At 36.9% G+C, this 21,778-nt stretch overlaps 1 protein-coding gene across 15 annotated transcripts in view; it reads right to left on the bottom strand.

The window, feature by feature from the left end:
- LOC149786326 (androglobin-like) overlaps positions 1–21,778 on the bottom strand; it is a 303,462-nt gene that overhangs the window by 6,061 nt on the left and 275,623 nt on the right. For all 15 annotated transcript variants that reach the window (XM_089976736.1, XM_089976732.1, XM_089976733.1 and 12 more), the window contains 6 exons: positions 18,544–18,606; positions 10,912–11,023; positions 9,202–9,422; positions 6,743–6,838; positions 5,444–5,682; positions 1,643–1,826 (listed from right to left, as the gene is read on the bottom strand). In XM_089976736.1, the coding sequence (XP_089832862.1) occupies positions 1,643–1,826; positions 5,444–5,682; positions 6,743–6,838; positions 9,202–9,422; positions 10,912–11,023; positions 18,544–18,606 (915 nt within the window). The remainder of the gene's footprint in view (positions 1–1,642; positions 1,827–5,443; positions 5,683–6,742; positions 6,839–9,201; positions 9,423–10,911; positions 11,024–18,543; positions 18,607–21,778) is intronic.

Genomic DNA, 21,778 nt, shown 5'->3' with positions numbered 1-21,778 from the left:
ACTATGAGAGATCAGATCGCAAGTAACATTAAAAACAGTGATATACACCTCATTTTGATAAATACATTTGCCACTTACTATTTCTATCTACATCTGCATCAAGTTTAAGGTGATTAAATATGTTGCAATCACTTGCAAATAAAATGATTAAATTTAAGTTGCTCTTGAAGCCAATGTAGTCTGTTGTTGAAAGCTTTTTTCTTTTTTTAATTAGGAACTCACAGTCACATATTTACCATGTCTACACCCATTTTGCAATTAAATAAATGAACATCCATCTGTAACAAGTGTACTGAGGATTGTCAAGTCATTTTTAATCAATAAAATAACTTTTTCAGTTCAAAATATTTGCTACATAATATTATTAGCAACTGAGCGACATGACATTATGTGTAGCATGCTTTTAGCAAAAAAGACAGAGTTAAATAAACAAAAAATCCATTTAAAATCCAATGATGTTCTAAACAATCACATTTGTTCACAAAAAGTACTAATCCAAATTGAATGAACACTATTTGCTAACATGATGTGCATTTCCTACTGGAAGTATTTTGTGATTTTAGGTTCTTTGAGACAGGATCTTTTTTCACAATTTTCAAAGACTCAATGTCCTGGCTTTCTAGCCACATCAGTTCTTAATCTAATGAAAATAAGGCTTCAGAAACAGCATGTGGTATTTCTGGTGGGCCCTCCTGGACACTGTCAACAGTAGATCCTACTTCCTGTTGACTGGGATCTAAATTTTCTATTTTGGCACCTAGGAAGAACTGGGTGATGTCATTATCAGTCTTACATTCAAAAGTGGGGCAGTCCTCATCAATTTTGATCCAGTGTTGAACATCTCAAACAAGTTAAAATATCTCAGTAGCACAGCTTTAGCCCTTTTGATATCCTCTGTGAATACCTTAAAACCACAATCCTAATGACAAATCAAGTTTTCCTTTTCCTGGACGTTTTCATTGTGAGGTTAAATGTCTTCAGTCACTTGTAAATACTGACAATACTAAACTCACTTTGAAATCTGATCTCACTGGAAAGGGACACTTAATTGTTTGAATAGACCTTATTTGTACTGTAGCTACATTATGCAAAGAACATCTGTCACTTCTCATCTTCACTAACCAAGGTTCCAATATGTTAACCCTATCTACAACTTGGCAGATCGATCAGATATTTGAGTGCTTTGTTGTAGTGACATCTATTGGATTCCATGAGTTGTCTCCCTTTGTATGTACTGCCAACAAATCAATAGAATGTGACAGCAGTGCATCGTACATCAGAAATAATGCAGACTTAAGCTTTTAAAAAAAACTGCAGTGGGCCTCAAGCATGAGGAATTATATTCTCAGTACGGAATGCCTGCAGCAAGGGAGGCCGATAATGAAATGTATTTGAATTTTCTTGAATAAACTAGAAATGGTTAATAATATTTGTGATCAATGTATATATTTTTTTTAAATGACCCCACTTTATGACCCAGTAGGTGCCCTAGGGGCCCACTTTTCCATTCATGGAATGAACACTGCATCATCAAAAAAAATATTTTATAATCTGTATAAACAAATTTTAAAGTCAGCACCATTTATATAAAAAGCATATTGTCATGTAGAACTATTGTTTACACATTAAACTATTTTCTTACCTGCAGTTCTTCACACTGCTCAAGTTGTTTTTGTTTGACCAGGTTGCGGAGATGCTTGTCCTGATCACGCCACTGCTCAACTCTCTGTCGGAACTGCTTGTATTCCTCAAACATCTGCTGTTGCTCCTGTAGCTTCCTCTCCTCATCAAATTCATCCAAGTACCTCACTACATCACCTGTTTTCCTGCAATGGTGATAATGCATTTAGTTACAATGATACAAACCGTTTTTCATTGTCATAATGTATACATCAGGCATACGCAACTTCTTGAAGTGGAAGGCTGGATAGCAATTTTGAAAGCCACACCATACGATGTAAATGTAACTGGACAAAACCAGGTTATGGGCTGTAAGTTATTCGGCTTATACGTGAGTATATATGATAATGAACATTGCTCACTGATACCAACAGGAGTTAATACCCCTGGATTGTTTAATGTGATTTGCAGTTTGTTACTGAGGACCATTGGAGCCAATCAATGGATTGGAGTATACCAACAGATGAACTAACCCAATTATTACATACAGGATTAATGACTCAAATTAATCTAGAAAATAACTCTTCAAATTGGGTGGTTACTGAGGACACCCTGACCCCAACAATCGTCTGGAGCAGACAACAACAAATTAATACTGAACACGAAAGTAAGCCTGATGGAACTATGTTACAGTTGGATGAAATTATACACCAACCGTATGTAAACCCTACTGACAACCTCACGATTCCACAAGGTCATATAATCAATAATAAATATAACACTCCTACGAACCTCACTTCAACCAGTGATCTATACAACAGCATGGCAGTAATATGTTTTGCATTACAGAAATTTACTTTGTGGTATGATAAAGAGAATTAAGTTTCTGCAAATAAAAATTCATATGAGTTTGCTAGTCATTTCTTTATTTATACCCCTATTTAAATCATATTTCTCTGTGCATCCAAAACCCAGCTACAAGACAATGGTTTATTTTGGAACATGGATGCTGCAACTGTAAGTCGTGACAATACTAGTCACATGACCTTACAAGTAGCTATACTGACTGCATAGGCATCACTGACGACAAAGGGATATATAAACCGCACGTTGACATAACATCCCTTATTATTCCCTCTTATGAGTTAGAATAGTAATGAAACAGGTCACGGACAATGGGTGACTAGGGCCCCCCAGCAGATGGGAAGGTTCACTTCCACATCCAAAGAGTCATCATCTTCGACCGGATAAGTGAAATTCAAAGCCCCACATGAACAACAAGGTTCATCCATTTGTTTTGTGGAAACAGGTTGATTAAGACTGTTGGGAAAGAAGCAGTCTGGCACCAACTGGCAGGCTGTCTGAAGGCACATGGGAAGTCAAGTCATCAATGGCTGCCAGGAGGATTGGGGACTGAGAAACCTTGATTTCTATCCCCTTTATTGAATTGTTCTAGAACAGCAGGGATGTTGCTACCCAAAGTTCAAACAAGGTCAAAAATGGTTGCAGTTGTGCATTGTAAGGCCAATTATCTTTATGCTACCAACCATCTCTCCACAGGGGTTGAGACTGAATTTGCCTGAACAATGGTACAGACAACAGGGCAAACAGGAGAGGCAGTTCTTGCTTGTTTCTGCACATTCTTTATTCTACCACCAAACATCAACAACATACCAGAAGGTGAAGAGTGGAGAGTCATGGAATGATGTGGCTTCAGTGCAGATTAACTAAGACAGGCGTCTCATTATCTGAATCGGCTATTCATCAGGGTGGTCCTCCTGATAACCATGGCAATCCTGACGATGGATTTCCATGCAAGGTGACTGTCCAATCTTTTGGCAAGTTGAAACATTGCTAATGATGCCAAACCTACCATGGAGAAAGTTTGCAACCATGTTTCACATAAGCTTGTGGGTGGCACAGAGTATGTTTCTATTCACCTTTGAAAACAGCAGGGTCATCATTTTACTGTTGCTGTGTTTCTGTCCAAGGTAGGAAACTCAAGATGGAAGGAGGGGTGACCATCTTTATCTTATAAGTCTATGAAAGCCTTTAACTTAAAGGCTTGGCTTGCAGAAAGTGACACTGGGTGCTGGACGTCCTCTATGGATGCTGTGAAATGTAACCATGTACATTCCATTTTGGGATTGGAATATATAATGTCATGGAGGTTATCCCTGTACTCACTGTGCAGGTTGTCCTCTTTAGGCAATGCACCCATATCTGCGTAAAACATACAAGGTAGCATGGATGAGGCAGTGTCATTGTCCCTGTGACGTTATCTCCACAACAGATACACCATTAAAACTGATTCACTGGTTGGTTTGGCAGATAGGGAAGTGCCATGGTTTGTTTTGCTGGTATGGATGGCCAGGTAATGTGCTGAATGGTCACTGGATAGTCAGCATGGCAGCTGGATTGATGGTTGGCATCGTGGCTGGCTGGCTGGTCATCTTAGGAATCGAATGGGTGGAATGTGTGGCAAAAGAGACTGACCAGCTAGCCAGATCCCCGTATGCAGCACAACTTGTGAAAATAATGAATTCTTGGTCACTAATCAAACATTATGGCTGGCCAGATGATTGATGGCTTGGTTGATGGAATAGGTCATACAGATCATCAAAATCCAACAAATACCACATGCTCCTGGTGGGTTAACAAAGCCAGGCAGTGGGACATCCACTCACATGGTTGCCTAAATATTGGAAAACATTCTCCCATGAACTCCAAGCCATCACTAGAGCCTTATGACAGCTGGAGGGACAAAATGAAAATCAACTGAGGTCAGCAACTGGGTCATTGATTCCTGAACCAGTCAATGCATCTGAACTTCCAGAATGTCTGGAAAAGATGTGGAATTGGTATCTCTGCCAGTCCTTGTTCCTTCTTTTTAGCTGACCAGACAGATGTAGCAGTTGCTGTCTGCATCCTCCTCCTCATTTTGGAGACTGAGGCAGGTTTATAAAGCAATGTGGACCAAGCTACCACTGACCAAGATGCACAAACATTGCTTGTCAAAGTGGATGAACATTTAGTGAATGTCAAACACATTATATAAATGCCATCACTGGCTTAAATCTTTTGTATTTAGTACACTGTTCAACAACTGAAATTTTGTCTTTCCAGGATTGCTGGAACTGGGAGGTAACAGAGTTTATTTCCTAATGTTAAAGTGATCTGGTGATGTATTTGATGGAAAAATATAAGTGTACCATATCACAGTTCATCCTTATACCTCAAACAAAAATTGATACCGTGACACTAAAGATTGGACCCAGAAATGTGGTCTGCAACTATCTTTCTAATTACAATATTAAGTATACCAAGTTTCATCCCTTAGTATCAAACAATTCTAATAATGTTATAGAAAGCAAAAAGGAAAGTTTCATGGAAAACTTAAAATAATACCATGACCTTGACCTTGAAACAGCAACCCAATGTGATAGGCAGCATATCTTCTAGTGCTGATGCATCGGTATACCAAGTTTTATCCCATAATCTCAAACAGTGTTACAGCATGAACAAAAAACTTTAAATACTGACCAGTGACCTTGATCTTCAAGATAAGGAACCCCACTGTAGCACATAAAAACACCTTTTTTTAATAATTAAGTACAGGTATACTAAGCCTTTTCCCTAAATCTTGACAGGCTTGATAGATAGATGGATGGGATGGATGGAGACTAAAATGTAAATCCCTTCCTCCTGCTTCGAGAGACAGTAAGACAACACTGGTAGTTGATACAATTCAGAACAAAAAGTAAAATTAATCCACTGTAAGGCATTTACAACACTAAGAAATTATCAACATATCAAAACATACCTCAAAAATTGGCTAAAATCTAAAGGTTGCAGCATCTCTTTTGGGGTGGGTGGTGGGGGTGGTTCTAATGTCAATGTCCCTTCATCCTCTTTCTCTGGGTAGGAGCCCCCTGGGGTCATTGAGGGTGGGTGTTCCATGGATTCTCCATCTGCTTTGTCCCCTCCCTCTTCTTTAGCTTCTTCATCATCTTTAAGCTTGATGGTGTGGGTGCTGAGGTACTTCAGCCTTGACTGCATTGCCTTGAGGAGTTCAAAACAGAATTATAAAAATAACTCATAATTACATATACATAACACATACTACAAAACAAAATGTCTCATATTATATTACTCAAAGAGTTTCATAAATTTCTTATCAGATACATATATAAGTTTGAGATTGTATTTATAACACACCATTTGGGGTTTCGTTTACTCTAGGTAGCATAACAAGGTGTTATCTCACAGCATGCTGAATGATTTTTAAAAAAATAACATTAAGGGATTGCATTACTCAATGACACTGTTACACATAGTACTGCTAAGTATTATGTCACAGTATGCTTAAAGATTTGTATAACATTAGGCACCTGCAATACTCAATAACACTGCTCTATGTGGCCTGCAATACTCAATAACACTGCTCTATGTGGCCTGCAATACTCAATAACACTGCTCTATTTGGCCTGCAATACTCAATAACACTGCTCTATGTGGCCTGCAATACTCAATAACACTGCTCTGTGTGGCATTCTAATTTGTATGCCACAGTATCTTGAATGATTTTTATAACATCAGTGACTTCCATTACTTAATCAATATCACTGCCATATAAGGCATTGCTAGATGTTATGTCACAGTTTGCTGAATGATCTTTATAACATGGCATCATGATGATAATGGTGAACACTATCTGATAAAATGATTTTAAGTGCAAAATCAATCCAAAAAGTGAACACTCTATGATAAAATGATTTTAAGTGCAAAATCAATCCAAAAAGTGAACACTATCTGATAAAATGATTTTAAGTGCAAAATCAATCCAAAAAGTGAACACTATCTGATAAAATGATTTTAAGTGCAAAATCAATCCAAAAAGTGAACACTATCTGATAAAATGATTTTAAATGCAAAATCAATCCAAGTAATGTAATATTGATCCAGGCTAAGAGCCAACGTGAGTAATTCTTTGATGACTACCTCATTTAACAAAACTTGGAGATATATCTGCAAAGATATAGAAAGAAGAAAAAACCTTTTTAATCAAGTATCTGAAAACATGAAGATGATAAAAGATGTGTCTAAAACTTATTTCTCTTACATTGGCTGCTCTGCCAGGCTGAGCATCTTCCCATGCCTTTTTCATTGCTCTGATCTCGTCTGCCCTCTCTGTGTCCCTCTTCACATCGATGTCCTCCTGCAACATGTCAAGTGGCTTTGATTAAATCAAAAAGAGATCAAACTGGGCACAAATCCAGCTTGATTTGCTTTTCCAGCTAAAGAGGAAGCTGTTTTCAACTTATTTAAGAAGAATTCTAATTCAACCAATATCCTGTAAGTTTTTGGTCTTGGTTACTGGAATAAAATTTGAAATCTATTTCCTGATGGGAAGAATAATATAGGAATCTTGTATGTTACAGAAGATTATTTATTTTGGGAATAAATACTTTCTGAGTTTTAGGTAAAACGTATATAAAGACACCTGAACAGCTTAATACTGTTTTGCTGTCTGTAGTATGAAAACTTTTCAAGCTCAGTTGCTGTGAACAGAGCAATTTCAAAGAATTTTTCTTTTTCCTGTTTCCGTTGGTTTCAATGGCACCCTAAACACATTATTGGCTGTATCATGCTGCGGATATACAAATCAAGTGCCTTTCCAAGGATACACAGAGGTAGCCAACCTAAGCTGAAATAGGCAAGTTAGGCTGACATGGCAAGCATGGAATGTGTGATCCTTGGATAAGTCTGACACCCTACCAAATGAGCTACTGCAACTCTCCAATTTATAGAATGATGGAGTTAGTGTCAACATTACCATATTACTGATTACATCTCTCCTTTGATAACTTGTGCACAACAGGGTCCAAAAATATAAGACTGCAAGGGCACAAGTCAATGAGCAACGTCTAAAATATTAATGCCATCCCTGCTGGACATCGAGAAAAATGCAGTGGGTGGGGCAAAAGGGCTGTGAAATGGCTGAATACTCATTTTATAATTGCATGTAGTTGTCAATAAAGAACTTTTTGTGACAAAGTTAAATTTTCTATATCAACTACTGTTATCATCAAGATGCACAACCTCTGGTAGATTGTTAACATTATTCCAACTGGTTTCAACAACCTCTATTTATATGAGAAACATTTTGTATTATGTTACACTTTTTCTTATTGGTAATTAGTCTGGTTCCCTGCTTCTTAAGCTCCTCGAGTGAAGGGATCATACAAAGCAGTCAACTACACTAGTTGTTGATCAAAATCACAACTAGCGATGTCAAAACTCATTGAATTATTGTTCTATTAGTAAAATATTGATGCCATGATTAAGCTACAAGTAATAGTGAAACTTCACATCTATTGGAAATCCCTGAGTGCCAATTGAGGAATGTAAGTGAAACAAAGCTTGTTATTTCACCAAGGATTTTTTCCGCTTGGTTGCCTTGCTATCTTTGATCACATTTATGAATGAGAAGGCTACTTTAAGGTAGTTTAATTATATTATGTATACAATAATCTTTATAACAGGGTTCGATTAATCAATTGAATTGCAATGACCTGAGACATGACTGGGGCTGCTAGCTCCTATGCTAATGTTTCTTTTATTACATCCCCTTTATTTCTACAAAAGATGCAATTAATGAGATAATACAAGGAGGTCAGCTTTTAATTCTGTGAACAATACAACAAATACTTCTGCCAGTCAGATATCAAAACACAGCTGGCACTTAATTAGGTTCTCACATAAACGCTTGCAGAGATATCTGTTATGGTAAACTGATATATTTCACATTTAAATACATGAAGGCACATTGCATTTATGAAGATTACACTTAAACTGAACTAAAAGAAAGAACTAAAGCACAAATTTCACTTCATATAATTTACTGAATTGCTATTTATTTAAGTAATGCCTTAAAAAGGTTTTAGTGACATTTTCATTCATCAAATTCTTGTTGAATATTGTTATTTATGGTGTACTAAGAACATTGTTTGGAAAGAAAATTTAATAAAATATACAGCTCCTTATTAAACATTGAGAATTTCATAACACTGATTCAAATTTCCAGGTGCCATCTACCATTTCTGATGGTAAAATGAGCAATATATCAAGGTTGTTAAGTTACCAATTTTGATTATAATTTTCATCATGTTGAAAAAAAAAGAAAAATAAAGAAAAAAGGGGCTCAATTTTGGAGTAATTTCTAGTTTTAAAAAAAATGGGATCCTAGCTTGATAAGTGGGTTCATGGGTTACCAGGGCACAAACTGAGGGAGTGGTGAAGTATAATTCACCATTTGTATAAAACTGATGATGACAATATATACTGCAAAATTTTTGTATCTGACTGTGTCATTTATTTTTACCATATTTTTGCTGAAAATCTATCTGCAATATTAAATAGCCATGAAATGCTTTTGATATGAGAATTAAAAGTACAAATAATTGCACATAGGCTAAATTGAAAGTCAATGAAAAGTCCAGTGTTGGGAACTGCAAAATTTAGAAGTGGTGAATCAAACCCTATGTTGATAATATGCAAGATAATTGAGAGTTTTCTTACAAAAGTGCTGGCATCACTGACAACCCTGAGTGTCCAGTGTGGTTTGGTGTGGTCAAACTGCTGAGAGGAAGGGCGAGAGCCTTGTGCTTTGGAGTCCTTTTCCTTCCCTCCCTTGTCCTTTCCTCCCTTTCCACCTTTTCCACCTTTCTGTGTCTTATCAGCTGATATTGCAGCTTTCTCTGCTTTAGGTGGTTCTTCAACTGGCTTTTCCTTGAAGGCAACTGTAATGATAAAAAGTAGAAGATACAGTTTTGGCTCACATAAAGCCTTTGTTCATGTCAGAAATGTTACGTCTGTTTGCTTCCCTATGACAGTAACCCTTATTAATGGAAACTAGGCAGTTTGATTGCAACTGCATGTTTTTCAGCACACTGCAAACTTCTTGTTGCATATTTGTGGTCAAAATGACATGTAATGCATTTTTAACAAAATATGGACCTACCTATTCAATAAAAATACACATACAAATGTATTCTGTTGCCATAATTATCAGAATCTTCATCGGTAAATTTGAACTGTAAGCTCTGAAAAGCTTTTCCTATCACAATTACCATGTCATCATTTATAATGTATTCAGTTCTTCAAAATGCAAGACAACCATGTCCATCTAGTTAGCCATCTTACTTTAAACTGCTCAAAATGCTGAACTGAGATTTGTGCTACTTCATTTAAGAGTAAGGCAGAGAAAAAACAAACTTGATATCAAATGTCACCATGCATGGTCTCAACTTTTGGTTAAAGTTGTTTTAAGTTTGCCCTGGTTTGCTGTTTAGTTGCACTTGAATGCATGAAAGGCTATATCATGCCAAAGCAATCTGAGTAAACTGCCTTGTTAAAAGACATGCAATGGTGGCTTATCCAGCATGGTCCAGGCAGGATTGAAACCATACCCTTCTGCCTTGCCTAAAGACAGACAACAGTGGCTTATCTAGCAAGGTCCAAGCAGGATTGAAACCATACCCTTCTGCCTTGCCTAAAGACACAATGGTGGCTGACTCATTATGGTCCAGGCAGGATTGAAACCATGCCCTTCTGCCTTCCCTAAAGACTGACAATGGTGGCTTATCCAGCATGGTCCAGGCAGGATTGAAACCATACCCTTCTGCCTTGCCTAAAGACAGACAATGGTGGCTGACTCACTATGGTCCAGGCAGGATTGAAACCATGCCATTCTGCCTTGCCTAAAGACTGACAATGGTGGCTTATCCAGCATGGTCCAGGCAGGATTGAAACCATATCCTTCTGCCTTGCCTAAAGACAGACAATGGTGGTTTATCTAGCATGGTCCAGGCAGGATTGAAACCATACTTTTCTGCCTTGCCTAAAAACAGACAATGGTGGCTTATCTAGCAAGGTCCAGGCAGGATTGAAACCATGCCCTTATGCCATACCTAAAGACAGACAATGGTTGCTTATCCAGCATGGTCCAGGCAGGATTCAAAATCATACCATTCTGATCATTTATCTGGCAAGCTAATTACTCAGCTACCTCAAGTACTTTAATTCACGAGTCTTGAGTCTAATGTTGATTTCTGCCTCAGTCTCCTAACTGCAGCTTCCAATGTTTTTGTGCTCTGTTTTGTTAGAAATTCAAGAACATTTAGTAGTTATGCTTAATGCAGATATGTATTACCTGCAAAACAAAGGTAAATTTACCAAGCAATTAACAATAAACATTTTATAACCCTGAAAATTTTACTTTGGAAGTACCTTTAAGTTCATTTTTTTCCATCTCTTTCAGCATCTGTACAAAAGCCCAGCTGGTCTCTGACAGTGGCCAGCTATCCTTCAGCACCATAGCCTGAATTACATATTTGTGTGGCTAGGAAAGAAAGAAATAGAATCATTATTCAAACGGTTTAACTATAAATAAATTTCTTAATCTAATTTTTATAACTACTGTATGTCACAGGGTACGGAAAAAAGTTATATTGTTTCATGTCCCAAACATTATAAACTCAAGAAATTTGCTGTAAAATTTTGTTTTAAAATGTTACAAAATGAGAATTTACCAACCCCACCACTGCTGTGCCTAATATAGAAAACATTCTTGAAGCTTTAATCAGAATGTCGAAAATACATTTATTCTTGTTTCTTTGGTTTCTTATTCCTCTTTGTCATCAAACAAATAAATCCAAAGACAAAATAAATTAAGTACAAGATCAAATGGATATAAGGGTCTTACTCCCACCTATGCAGAATTTCAAATAGCATGCTTGAAAAATGGTTACTGAAAAGTGATCACTAAAGGTTATAGGTCAGATTGTGAATACAAAATGTTGTTTAGTGTTTAATGACATCAGATAGTCTGCTGGCCATGGAAATCTATATCTTGACAGTTGCTGAATAGCCATTTTCTTTGATATAAGTGGCCTTGTCAATATACAGTACAAACAATGGAGAGATAATATGTACTGCAAAAACAATTTTAACAACAACAAAAAATTCTTTACCACCATGAAATATGCCCATAACATGTAAGCCTGAATAAACAGTTCTGCTCAGCATTCATGTACAACTAACCTTAGCACAGTTCATACAGTTGAATGAATAGATAATTAAAAGGTAAGGTGGTCAGAGATTCACAAAACCATATTATTCCACAGATTACTTAATTGGTTGACAATTACCAGGGTGATGTCATATCCTTTAAATATTGCTATGTGAAATCCCACTGGCTAATTTACACAGGTGAAGTACAGTAAGTGGAACAACCAAATTTAATTAAGTTAGGTAAATAGACAGACGGATGCCATACTACAATATGTCCAACTTAAGATGGGCATATAAGAAGGTCTGATATCTCTCACATCTTCTCCAAGCAACATATACCTCTTGGATGCAGATGATGGAACATAGTGTAATAAATGTTTGAGTATGCACATTTGGTTATAGCGCCTCATTTTAAAGAATTCTTAGATTTTTGTGATTACTTGTTTGATTATTGGAATTCGGTGCAATAGAAATATTCCTTAGCCCAAAATAATTAGCCAATTCCTAGAAGCAAACGTCACGGAGTAAAGTGTTAGTGAGTTTCCATGATGCCATAGTTCGCTAGTAGTGAATTCAGGTAAAAACTGAATGAGTGTCCCTGGAATAACAAAGTCCCTGCTAAAATCTAGTGGTTACATTGATGGTGTGACTGCAATGGCAGTATTTACAGTAGGAAACCAGTAAATTACACAATGGAATCAAAAAGAAAGGACTCAGCAGATACCGTTTATGATGCCATGGTGGCAAAAGTGGTGCAGTTGTACTGGCGAAATGTGCCTGGAAACCATAGTTTTACTGGCCTAAGGAGCACAGTTAAAATAGTTCCCTGTGTTAAAGGATAGTTGTATAGTTTCTACAATGTGAACTGCTGGCAGTATGGAAACCTAACAAAAAGAAACCATGCAGATGTGCGATTGATAGATATTTGGCAGGTTGTGAGATCTGTGGTCTTGTAATGATTAGAGTAAAATTATGTATAGAACAGACATGTCTGGCTTTTTAATTTACAACTGAAGCTGTATGAAGTCTTTGGAAATTTGGGGTAAATTTATGACTTCTAGCGGGAATCGCACCAGGGTTTGACACCGCTTGGTCAAGTAAAGACCCCTGCCTTGTAACAATAGTAATCATCAGATCAGGCCTATTTATTTTTGTCCTGATTGCAAAACACAGGCAAGATATGGACATCACTTTTCTGATAGCAAATGTCAACAACTTTGCATTTAGTTTTGTTTTTATGACATTGTTGTATGTAGTCATGGAACTGGATTGGCACTCCTATTTACAGATAAATGATCAGAGTGGTCTACTTAGTGGTACTCCTCATCACAGACAAAAGGTCACAGCGATCACTTATTGGCACTCCTCATCACAGACTAAGGGTAATAGTGATCTAATTCCTTTTCAGGCTTTGCTGTTTAAGCTTTTATATTGAGTTCATATTCTCCTGAACAATTCTTAATAATTTAAATTATCATCCATGTTTCAAGAATACCAGCAACAAAATAATAAAACACTTTAAGGGAAATATTTTTAAAAGCAAATGTGTATGTCATCTCTTTTCTTTCTTCCTGATGGCTGGAATGTCACAGTCAAATAATGAGCCATGGTTCATCATCATCATCATCATCAGTCCTGCAGTCTGGTAGACCGTTGGGGCACCACACAAGAGTTGCTCAATGTCAAGCCTGTCCACTCTTGAATGTTATCTTCCCATCTCTTTCTCTGCCTGCCTCTCTTCTTCCTTGTACAGTGCCTTGCAGAATTGTCTTGGCAAGTCCTGATGATCGTGAGACAGGTCCATACCACTGCAGTTTACGTTTTTTCACTGTGATGAGGAGATCTTCATGAGGCCCAATGGCTTGTCTGATATTTGGCCATAATTCTTCATTGGCAACACGGTCTTTGTATGTGATGCTGAGGATCTTTCAGAAACATCTCATCTTTGTGGCCTGAATCCTTTTCTCTATGTCAGCTGTTATGGTGCATGATTCACAGGTGTAGAGAAATATGGAGATCACCAGTGAGTGCAACAGTCTGACCTTTGAACTGAGTGCGATGTTCTTGTCGTTCCAGATGGGCTTTAGTTTTGTCAGTGTTGCTATTGTCTGTTCAATCCTGGCGAGTACTTCAGACTTTGATCTGTCATCTGTTACCGTTGCCCCCAAATACTTTAAGCTGTGGACTGTTGCTTGCTTTGTACCTTGGACCATAATGTCAGTGCTGATGGCCTTGGTGTTGTTGGTCATCATTTTGGTCTTCTCTGCACTGATTTCCATGCCATAGGCTGCAGAGGTTTTGTCGAGGCTCTCTACTAAGGTAGCTAGTTCTTGCTCATATCCTGCTAGTCCATCAATGTCGTTGGTAAAATGTAAGTTGGTGACTGTTCTGCCTCTGATGCTGACTGTCCCTTCAAGCTTTCAAGCGTGTCAGCCATGATTCTCTCCAGAAAGATGTTGAATAGTGTGGGAGAGAGCAGGCAGCCTTGTCTGACTCTGTCATTCTGAACCAGTCCCCGATGCTGCCGTTGAAGTATACTGCATTGGTGGCATTGTTATAGAGATGCTCTATTACTGTGATGAGGTTGGCATTGATGATGTACAGTCTCACGGTCGCCCACAAGGCTGCATGCCATACCCTGTCAAATGCCTTCTTGAAATCCACAAAGACGTGGTACAGATCTTGCTGGTGTTGGAGGTACTTCTCACACAGTATCCTGAGGTTGAAGATCTGCTCTGTTGTGCTGTGCCCTCCTCTGAAACCTGCCTGCTCCTTGGCAATGATCTTTTCAGCCTGTGGCTTTAGTCTGTTCAGAAGTATCTTCAACATGACTTTGCTTGGATGGCTTATTAGACTGACTGTATGGTGGTTTTGACACACTCGCAGGTTGCCTTTCTTGGGGAGGGTAATGATCAGTGACTGGGTTCATGGCGATGGCCATACTCCTGTTTGCCAGATCTTGTTGCAGATGTTTGTGAGGGCCACAGTTACAGATCCTAATAAAACCTTAAAACTTTATTAGCTATCTGTATATGAAATTGATCTTGCTAACCTCAAGTACTTTTCTGGACAGACTAAGAGAATCTATGTTGGGGTTTGCATTGAGACAAGGAAATCCGTCATGAGGTTACATTATTTGTCTCCCCATGAGGTTCTGTCAAAGAGGGAGGCAAAAAATCTAACCCTGCAACTGGGATTTCCTTGTTTTTGGTAAAAACAGCAGCAGAGATTATTTTTCTCACCCAATTTTTTTCTCCATTTAAATTAAAATAACCCTGCACTTTTGCAGTATAGTTAGTAGATTCAAAACTCAGTATTCATCAGGTACTATTATTGTTTCTCAATCTATAAAAAGTCATCAAGTTTTGCACTCTTTTATGAAAATCTGAATAATTATTGAAGCAGAATCTAGCTATATATGCTGCTCTTAGAAAAGAAACAAAATATCAAGAAAAACAAAACAAGTTATAACTGAATGTGTTGTATGTACTGCATCATGAGCATCTCAAGCCACGTGCTTTCATTTTTGTAAACGCGCATTAATATAATTATGTTAATGAGGGTAATGGGGTGCCCAGGTGACTCTAAGTACACAAGTTCTATGCATGAGAAAATAGAAATATAAAATCATTTGATACTATTACTATTGTATTGCATTTAATAGATGGCAGAGGTCTCGCTAGGATTTTAAAACTAGGAGTCCAGGACTCCCATTTTGGTAAAAATAGGAGTCCCACCAGCAGAAGTTGCAGTCCTCTCCCAAAAAACTATGCAAATTAGAAGAACTATTGATTGCCACTGAGTTTAATTTCTATGTTCTTTATAACACCAACATAGCTCTTGTTTGTCCATCAGAGTGAGACTAAATTTTGTCAGTCCAAAGAATGTCTTATTCCAAGCACTAGGCATCACACACGTTCTTACACTTAGCTACTGTTCCATCCGAACTATCAGTTGAAGCAACTTGAGTAATCTTCTGACTCATTACAGTCATCAGTTTGCCATTTAGCCCCAAAATACTTATCCAAATTTGTGAATAGCATTTTGTCTAAGTCTCAACATGTCTTGATTCCGAGGTCACGTGCACTGCTTATTCTGCTATGCTCAGAAATTAACACAATAATAAAATATAAATTTGTTTATTTGATGTACTCTTATAAATGACCATATGTACATCTCTGGGTCTTTCTGCCTCTGAATTCAATCAAAGTAAACAACAGTACATTGTCCCACCCAGCTATTGCATCATGTTCTTTTGACGTACTCTTATAATGGCAACATGTACATCAATAAGTCTTTCAGACATTAAATTATGTCATTGTAAATATCAGCACAGTTAATTAATCAACACATTTTCCCACTAAGCAGGTGGCTGAAGCAGGACGGGCAAGTCTTTGAATTTTACCGCCCACCTATTACATGCGTACGGACGAGTCACGCCTAAGTGATTTTCGGCATCCACGATAAAACATTGGGGCCCGAATATGTGTGATTAAGCATTTACAAGACCTCTGGATGAATGTCATGAGAAAATAATAATAAGTAATTAATATCTTTCATATGGATAACTTTCAACTTACAACAGTTCTAGTTTGGAAAAAGTTATATGGTAGGTAATGGTACAATAAAGTATACAGCTCAGTCAAACAAAGTGTGTAATGACTGTGAGGAATAATGATATTCTTGGAAATTTATATATTGTGTCCTGGAAATATGGCAAGTGTTGAAATTACTCGTACACTAATATACTGTATGGAATAACATGTGGACTGATAAATGAACCACTCTGATTGGTAAGTGCAGGAATTTTCATTTCTTTACAATATTTGATTTAAATGGGGCTGGTTGGGTGTGTCTGACAAAGTTTGAAGATTGATGGTCTGACATAACACATTTCTGGTTGTTAGCAGCTTTGTAGATGGTCTTGATAGAGTATGGATTTTTGCAGGCAGTGATTTGTATTGCCCATGTGTTTGGAACAGTGTTTCATATACTAGTACATTTCACACAGCATTGAGAATTTTACCCTATCTGTAGCTCATTAAATTTTCAGGTCGATGTCACTAAATCTAGCTAAAAGTACCTAAATGATTTCATGCAAAATATTTAAAACTTACTATTAGGTACATTTAATGATGCTGACCTGAAAATTCACTAAGTTACAGATAGGATAAATTCTCCATGCTATGTGTAGTTTCTAGCATAATACCAAATAACTCAACTTCTCATGCATTTGTATGTCTGTCGCTCTCAAAATATTTTGTCTGGTGTGTTATCAAGTTTGAGAGAACTGAAGCTGCTCTATGAGTGATTTTTGTGTGTTATGTATCTGTTGTTGTTTGATTTTATAACAACTCCATTAGGCACAGAAGAAAACAGTGGTTTCTTCTTTTTAAAATTAGTTCCTAGCGCATGGACACCATGACTGTGACAACCTGACTAAGAAAAGGTTAGCAAAACAGCTAGATTTCTCGGTCACATGAGTGAGAATACAAGATATGGTACAGAAAACAAATATCAGCAGGCTCCCAACATTTTGATTTCTTTGCCATTTAAGAAGGTGGATTTTTCAAAATGTTTGTGCATTTCATGAACAAATATCTTTGCACACTCTTGTGAATGTGTCTAGAAATATGGACATACATTCTTGTGGATGTGTCTAGATATATGGAAATACATTCTTGTAGATGTGTCTAGAAATATGGACATACATTCTTGTGGATATGTCTAGATATATGGAAATACATTCTTGTGGATGTGTCTAGAAATATGGACATACATTCTTGTGGGTGTGTCTAGATATATGGACATACATTCTTGTGGATGTGTCTAGAAATATGGACATACATTCTTGTGGGTGTGTCTAGATATATGGACATACATTCTTGTGGACGTGTCTAGAAATATGGACATACATTCTTGTGGGTGTGTCTAGAAATATGGACATACATTCTTGTGGGTGTGTCTAGAAATATGGACATACATTCTTGTGGGTGTGTCTAGAAATATGGACATACATTCTTGTGGGTGTGTCTAGAAATATGGACATACATTCTTGTGGGTGTGTCTAGAAATATGGACATACATTCTTGTGAATGTGTCTAGATATATGGGCATACATTCTTGTGGATGTATCTAGAAATATGGACATACAGTCTTGTGGATGTATCTATATATATGGATATACATTCTTGTGGATGTGTCTAGAAATATGGACGTACATTCTTGTGGATGTATCTAGATATATGGGCATACATTCTTGTGGATGTATCTAGATATATGGGCATACATTCTTGTGGATGTATCTAGATATATGGGCATACATTCTTGTGGATGTATCTAGATATATGGGCATACATTCTTGTGGATGTATCTAGATATATGGGCATACATTCTTGTGGATGTATCTAGATATATGGGCATACATTCTTGTGGATGTATCTAGATATATGGGCATACATTCTTGTGAATGTATCTAGATATATGGGCATACATTCTTGTGGATGTATCTAGATATATGGGCATACATTTGATCACAAAATAGCAATCAGTTGTTATACTACTGCACTGATATATTTCATTTTGATATAAGAAATTATATTTAAGAATCTCATGTGCTTAAATCAAGAATATTTTATACAAGTCAATTAGAAAGAGACTTACAGTACAATTGTATGTAAGTATATTACAACCACTTAAGAAATTTATGCTAGGCCCTGAAATATTAAATCTGCTAATATGTGCAAACAATAGTGTGGCTTCTTAGGTAAAATGCCATAATCTGGCAGGGAAATATTCAGGTACATGCGAAAAAAAGCCTAAAAAATACATTATGATTGCTGTACATACCCGAAGGTCCCTCTCATCTGGCTCAGGGTCACTGAGAACACCATCAGAATGGTGGCTGCTTCTCTGCAATTAAAATTATTAAATAAAAATTATTAAGTAGAAAACAATTATGTTTGCACAGATGTCTTCTTCCTCTCATTCATGAACAATGAAATTCCAAAGACCTTGACAACTGGGTCAAGGTCAGAGAACACTACAAACTAATCAGGTAATGGAACCTCCTCCAAGGCATACACATACACAATTTGATTCAGTCTCTTCTTACAATATGCATTTTTCTAACAAGCTGACATCCCATTCTAAGCACAAGTATCATCCTGTGACCTTGAAATATAGGTCATTCTCACCAGAACTATACCAGGTCTTGGGACACTGCCATGGCATCTAGATATTCACTGATAATTTGATATTGTATACTATAACAGATGTTTTGCTAACAAGCTGAGATTGATGATCAGAAAGATAGACTGCCATGTAACCTCTTCCCTTGGATAATGGGTAAAGCATAACAATGATGAGTGACCAAAATAAAATACACTATTACAATATTCCAAATACTGTGTCCATCTAAATTCCAATGTATAAAGTCAATGCCAAGTTCTTCTTTTAAAGAACATTATAACAATAGATCTTTAGAGATGTCTATCAAACTTACTTAAGTGTGTCTTGTCTTGTTACTTATGATCACGCAACATACAACAAACTCACTGGTGACATTGTCGGACAATGTCACATAAAGTGGAACAAAATATGGAAATGGGTCCCAAACATTTAACCCCAATATAGGAAATAAATAGTGATTTGCATTTTCAATAACTCAAAAACTATTGCTTGTCTGTTGCTAACATTTTAGATTCATCTTTCTTTTACATAATTTTTGATACAACAGAAAGGAGCTTCGAACATACTATATGTACTTGATTAAAAGTCAAGTCCAACTGCTAACTGCATCAAGTCTGCTCTGCTATCACATGTGCCAGCAGATCTGGGTCTGTGATGTTGTTAGGAGTAATCAATAGTACAAACAAAACAGATAATGTACCACCGATACACAATACAATAGCAGATTAGGGTCTATAATGTTTGCAGTTGGACTCGACTCATAAAATACCCTGAAACACAAGGCTAAAATTGAGACATGTAAATTACATGTTTGACGACTTGTACCATGAAACACAAGGCTAATATTGAGCCATGAAAATTAGATGTTGGACTGGACTCGTACCATGAAACACAAGGCTAATATTGAGCCATGTAAATTACATGTTCGACTGGACTTGTACCATGAAACAAAAGGCTAATATTGAGCCATGTAAATTTGATGTTGGACTGGATTCATACCATGAAACAAAAGGCTAATATTGAGCCATGTAAATTATGTGTTGGACTGGACTCAAAATACCCTGAAAGACAAGGCTAATATTGAGCCATGTAAATTATGTGTTGGACTGGACTCAAAATACCATGAAACACAAGGCTAATATTGAGCCATGTAAATTACATGTTTGACTGGACTCGTACCATGAAAGAAAAGGCTAATATTGAGCCATGTAAATTAGATGTTGGACTGGACTCATACCATGAAACACAAGGCTAATATTGAGCCATGTAAATTACATGTTGGACTGGACTCGTATCATAAAACAAAAGGCTAATATTGAGCCATGTAAATCAGATGTTGGACTGGATTCATACCATGAAACAAAAGGCTAATATTGAGCAATGTAAATTAGATGTTGAACTGGACTCAAGATACCATGAAACACAAGGCTAATATTAAGCCATGTAAATTACATGTTCCAGCTGCATAAGCAAACAGTCTATATGTACTTGTCAGGTGTACTTTCCTGTAAAAGTGTATTTTCTGGTTCTTCAGGAAGAACCATGTCACCATGCCTCACTCTTTAAGATCTTTGTACATGTATCAAAGTTCTAAATCAAATTCCATTAACATGAAACCCTACTTATTCCAATACGATACTTGAATCAAAGACAAATAAAAAACAATTGACAGGCATTAGAGAATGTGATATCATCTTGTAAAAATAAAGGCACACACACACACACACACACACACACACACACACATACACAAACAAACACACACACGTGTGTGTGTGTGCATCAACCCGAGATCCTTATATTCAAATGGCTTTTGCCAGCCATAAATTCCGCATTAACATGGCAGCCAAATAATTGTGAAACTGAATATGAAAACCCATTAAAAATGTGATATAACAAGTTGTGATAAAAAAGAAAACACTGATGTACATAATGATTAAATTTAGCGGAAACTACCATTTTCAGTTTCCGATTTGCTCCTGTTTTCATTTTAGCATTTTTCTTCTGAGGCTAATTCTTTATAAAAAATCATTTTTTCCTTTAGAAAACCTTACCAAAGAATTTCACCCAACAACAGTATATTCATCTACAGAACTGTTTTGAAAAAAGTATTAGTAATTGATAACAAATGACTTACTAGCTTGAAAATAAGTAACACCTAGTAAAGTCAGATGGTGAAGTTTTATTTATTCAGGTCCTCAAATAAATCTTGAAATAATATAATAATATTTAGTTCTTGTTGCTAGTAACATTTTTAAATTCAGACCAAGGCTTTATACATTTTGTTAAAGTATTTTGTGTGAGGAGTTGATGTGATGTCTATGGAAGAGACTTTGGGCAACGTTGGGTTTTGACAAGTTCAGGAGATCAGCTTTCATACCTCTTTTATCTTGTGTTGTGTGGCTATAAAGAGTGCTAAACAAGTGGGCAAACATAATGACCAAACAAGCTTAATTACTGACCCCTCCATTGATTGTCTGTATTGATTGTGGCCATAAAGTGTGTAAACAACTGGGTAAACATGATGACCAAACAAGCATAAACTGTGACCCTCCATTGACTGTGTGTAAACTAAATCAAGTCAAGCTCAGTTAACCTCAGTGGACAACATATTGATTGATTGTCAAAAAAAGAAACAATCTGTAAACTCAACCATGACACAGTAACACAAGTAGGCTATTTAGCACCAAGGCAACTGAAATAATCTGCCTTGCCCAAAGGCACCATGGAGGCCAGCCAATACAGATCCATTGGTCGAATCTGAACCAGCACCCTTTCAGTCAGTAGTCTGGTGCCACCACAGTTTCTGTTTCATAAATTACATCTTAGGTATGAAAGGGCACAATGGATCTATTCAACATCATTGAGCCTGTAGAGGGTCAAATTAAAACAC

The sequence above is a fragment of the Sinohyriopsis cumingii genome, chromosome 12 (genome assembly GCF_028554795.1).
Source record: "Sinohyriopsis cumingii isolate HCF-2022 chromosome 12, ASM2855479v2, whole genome shotgun sequence".
In the NCBI taxonomy this organism is placed as follows: domain Eukaryota; kingdom Metazoa; phylum Mollusca; class Bivalvia; order Unionida; family Unionidae; genus Sinohyriopsis; species Sinohyriopsis cumingii.
Note: the sequence above shows the minus strand (reverse complement) of the source record. Positions and strands in the feature narration are given on the sequence as shown.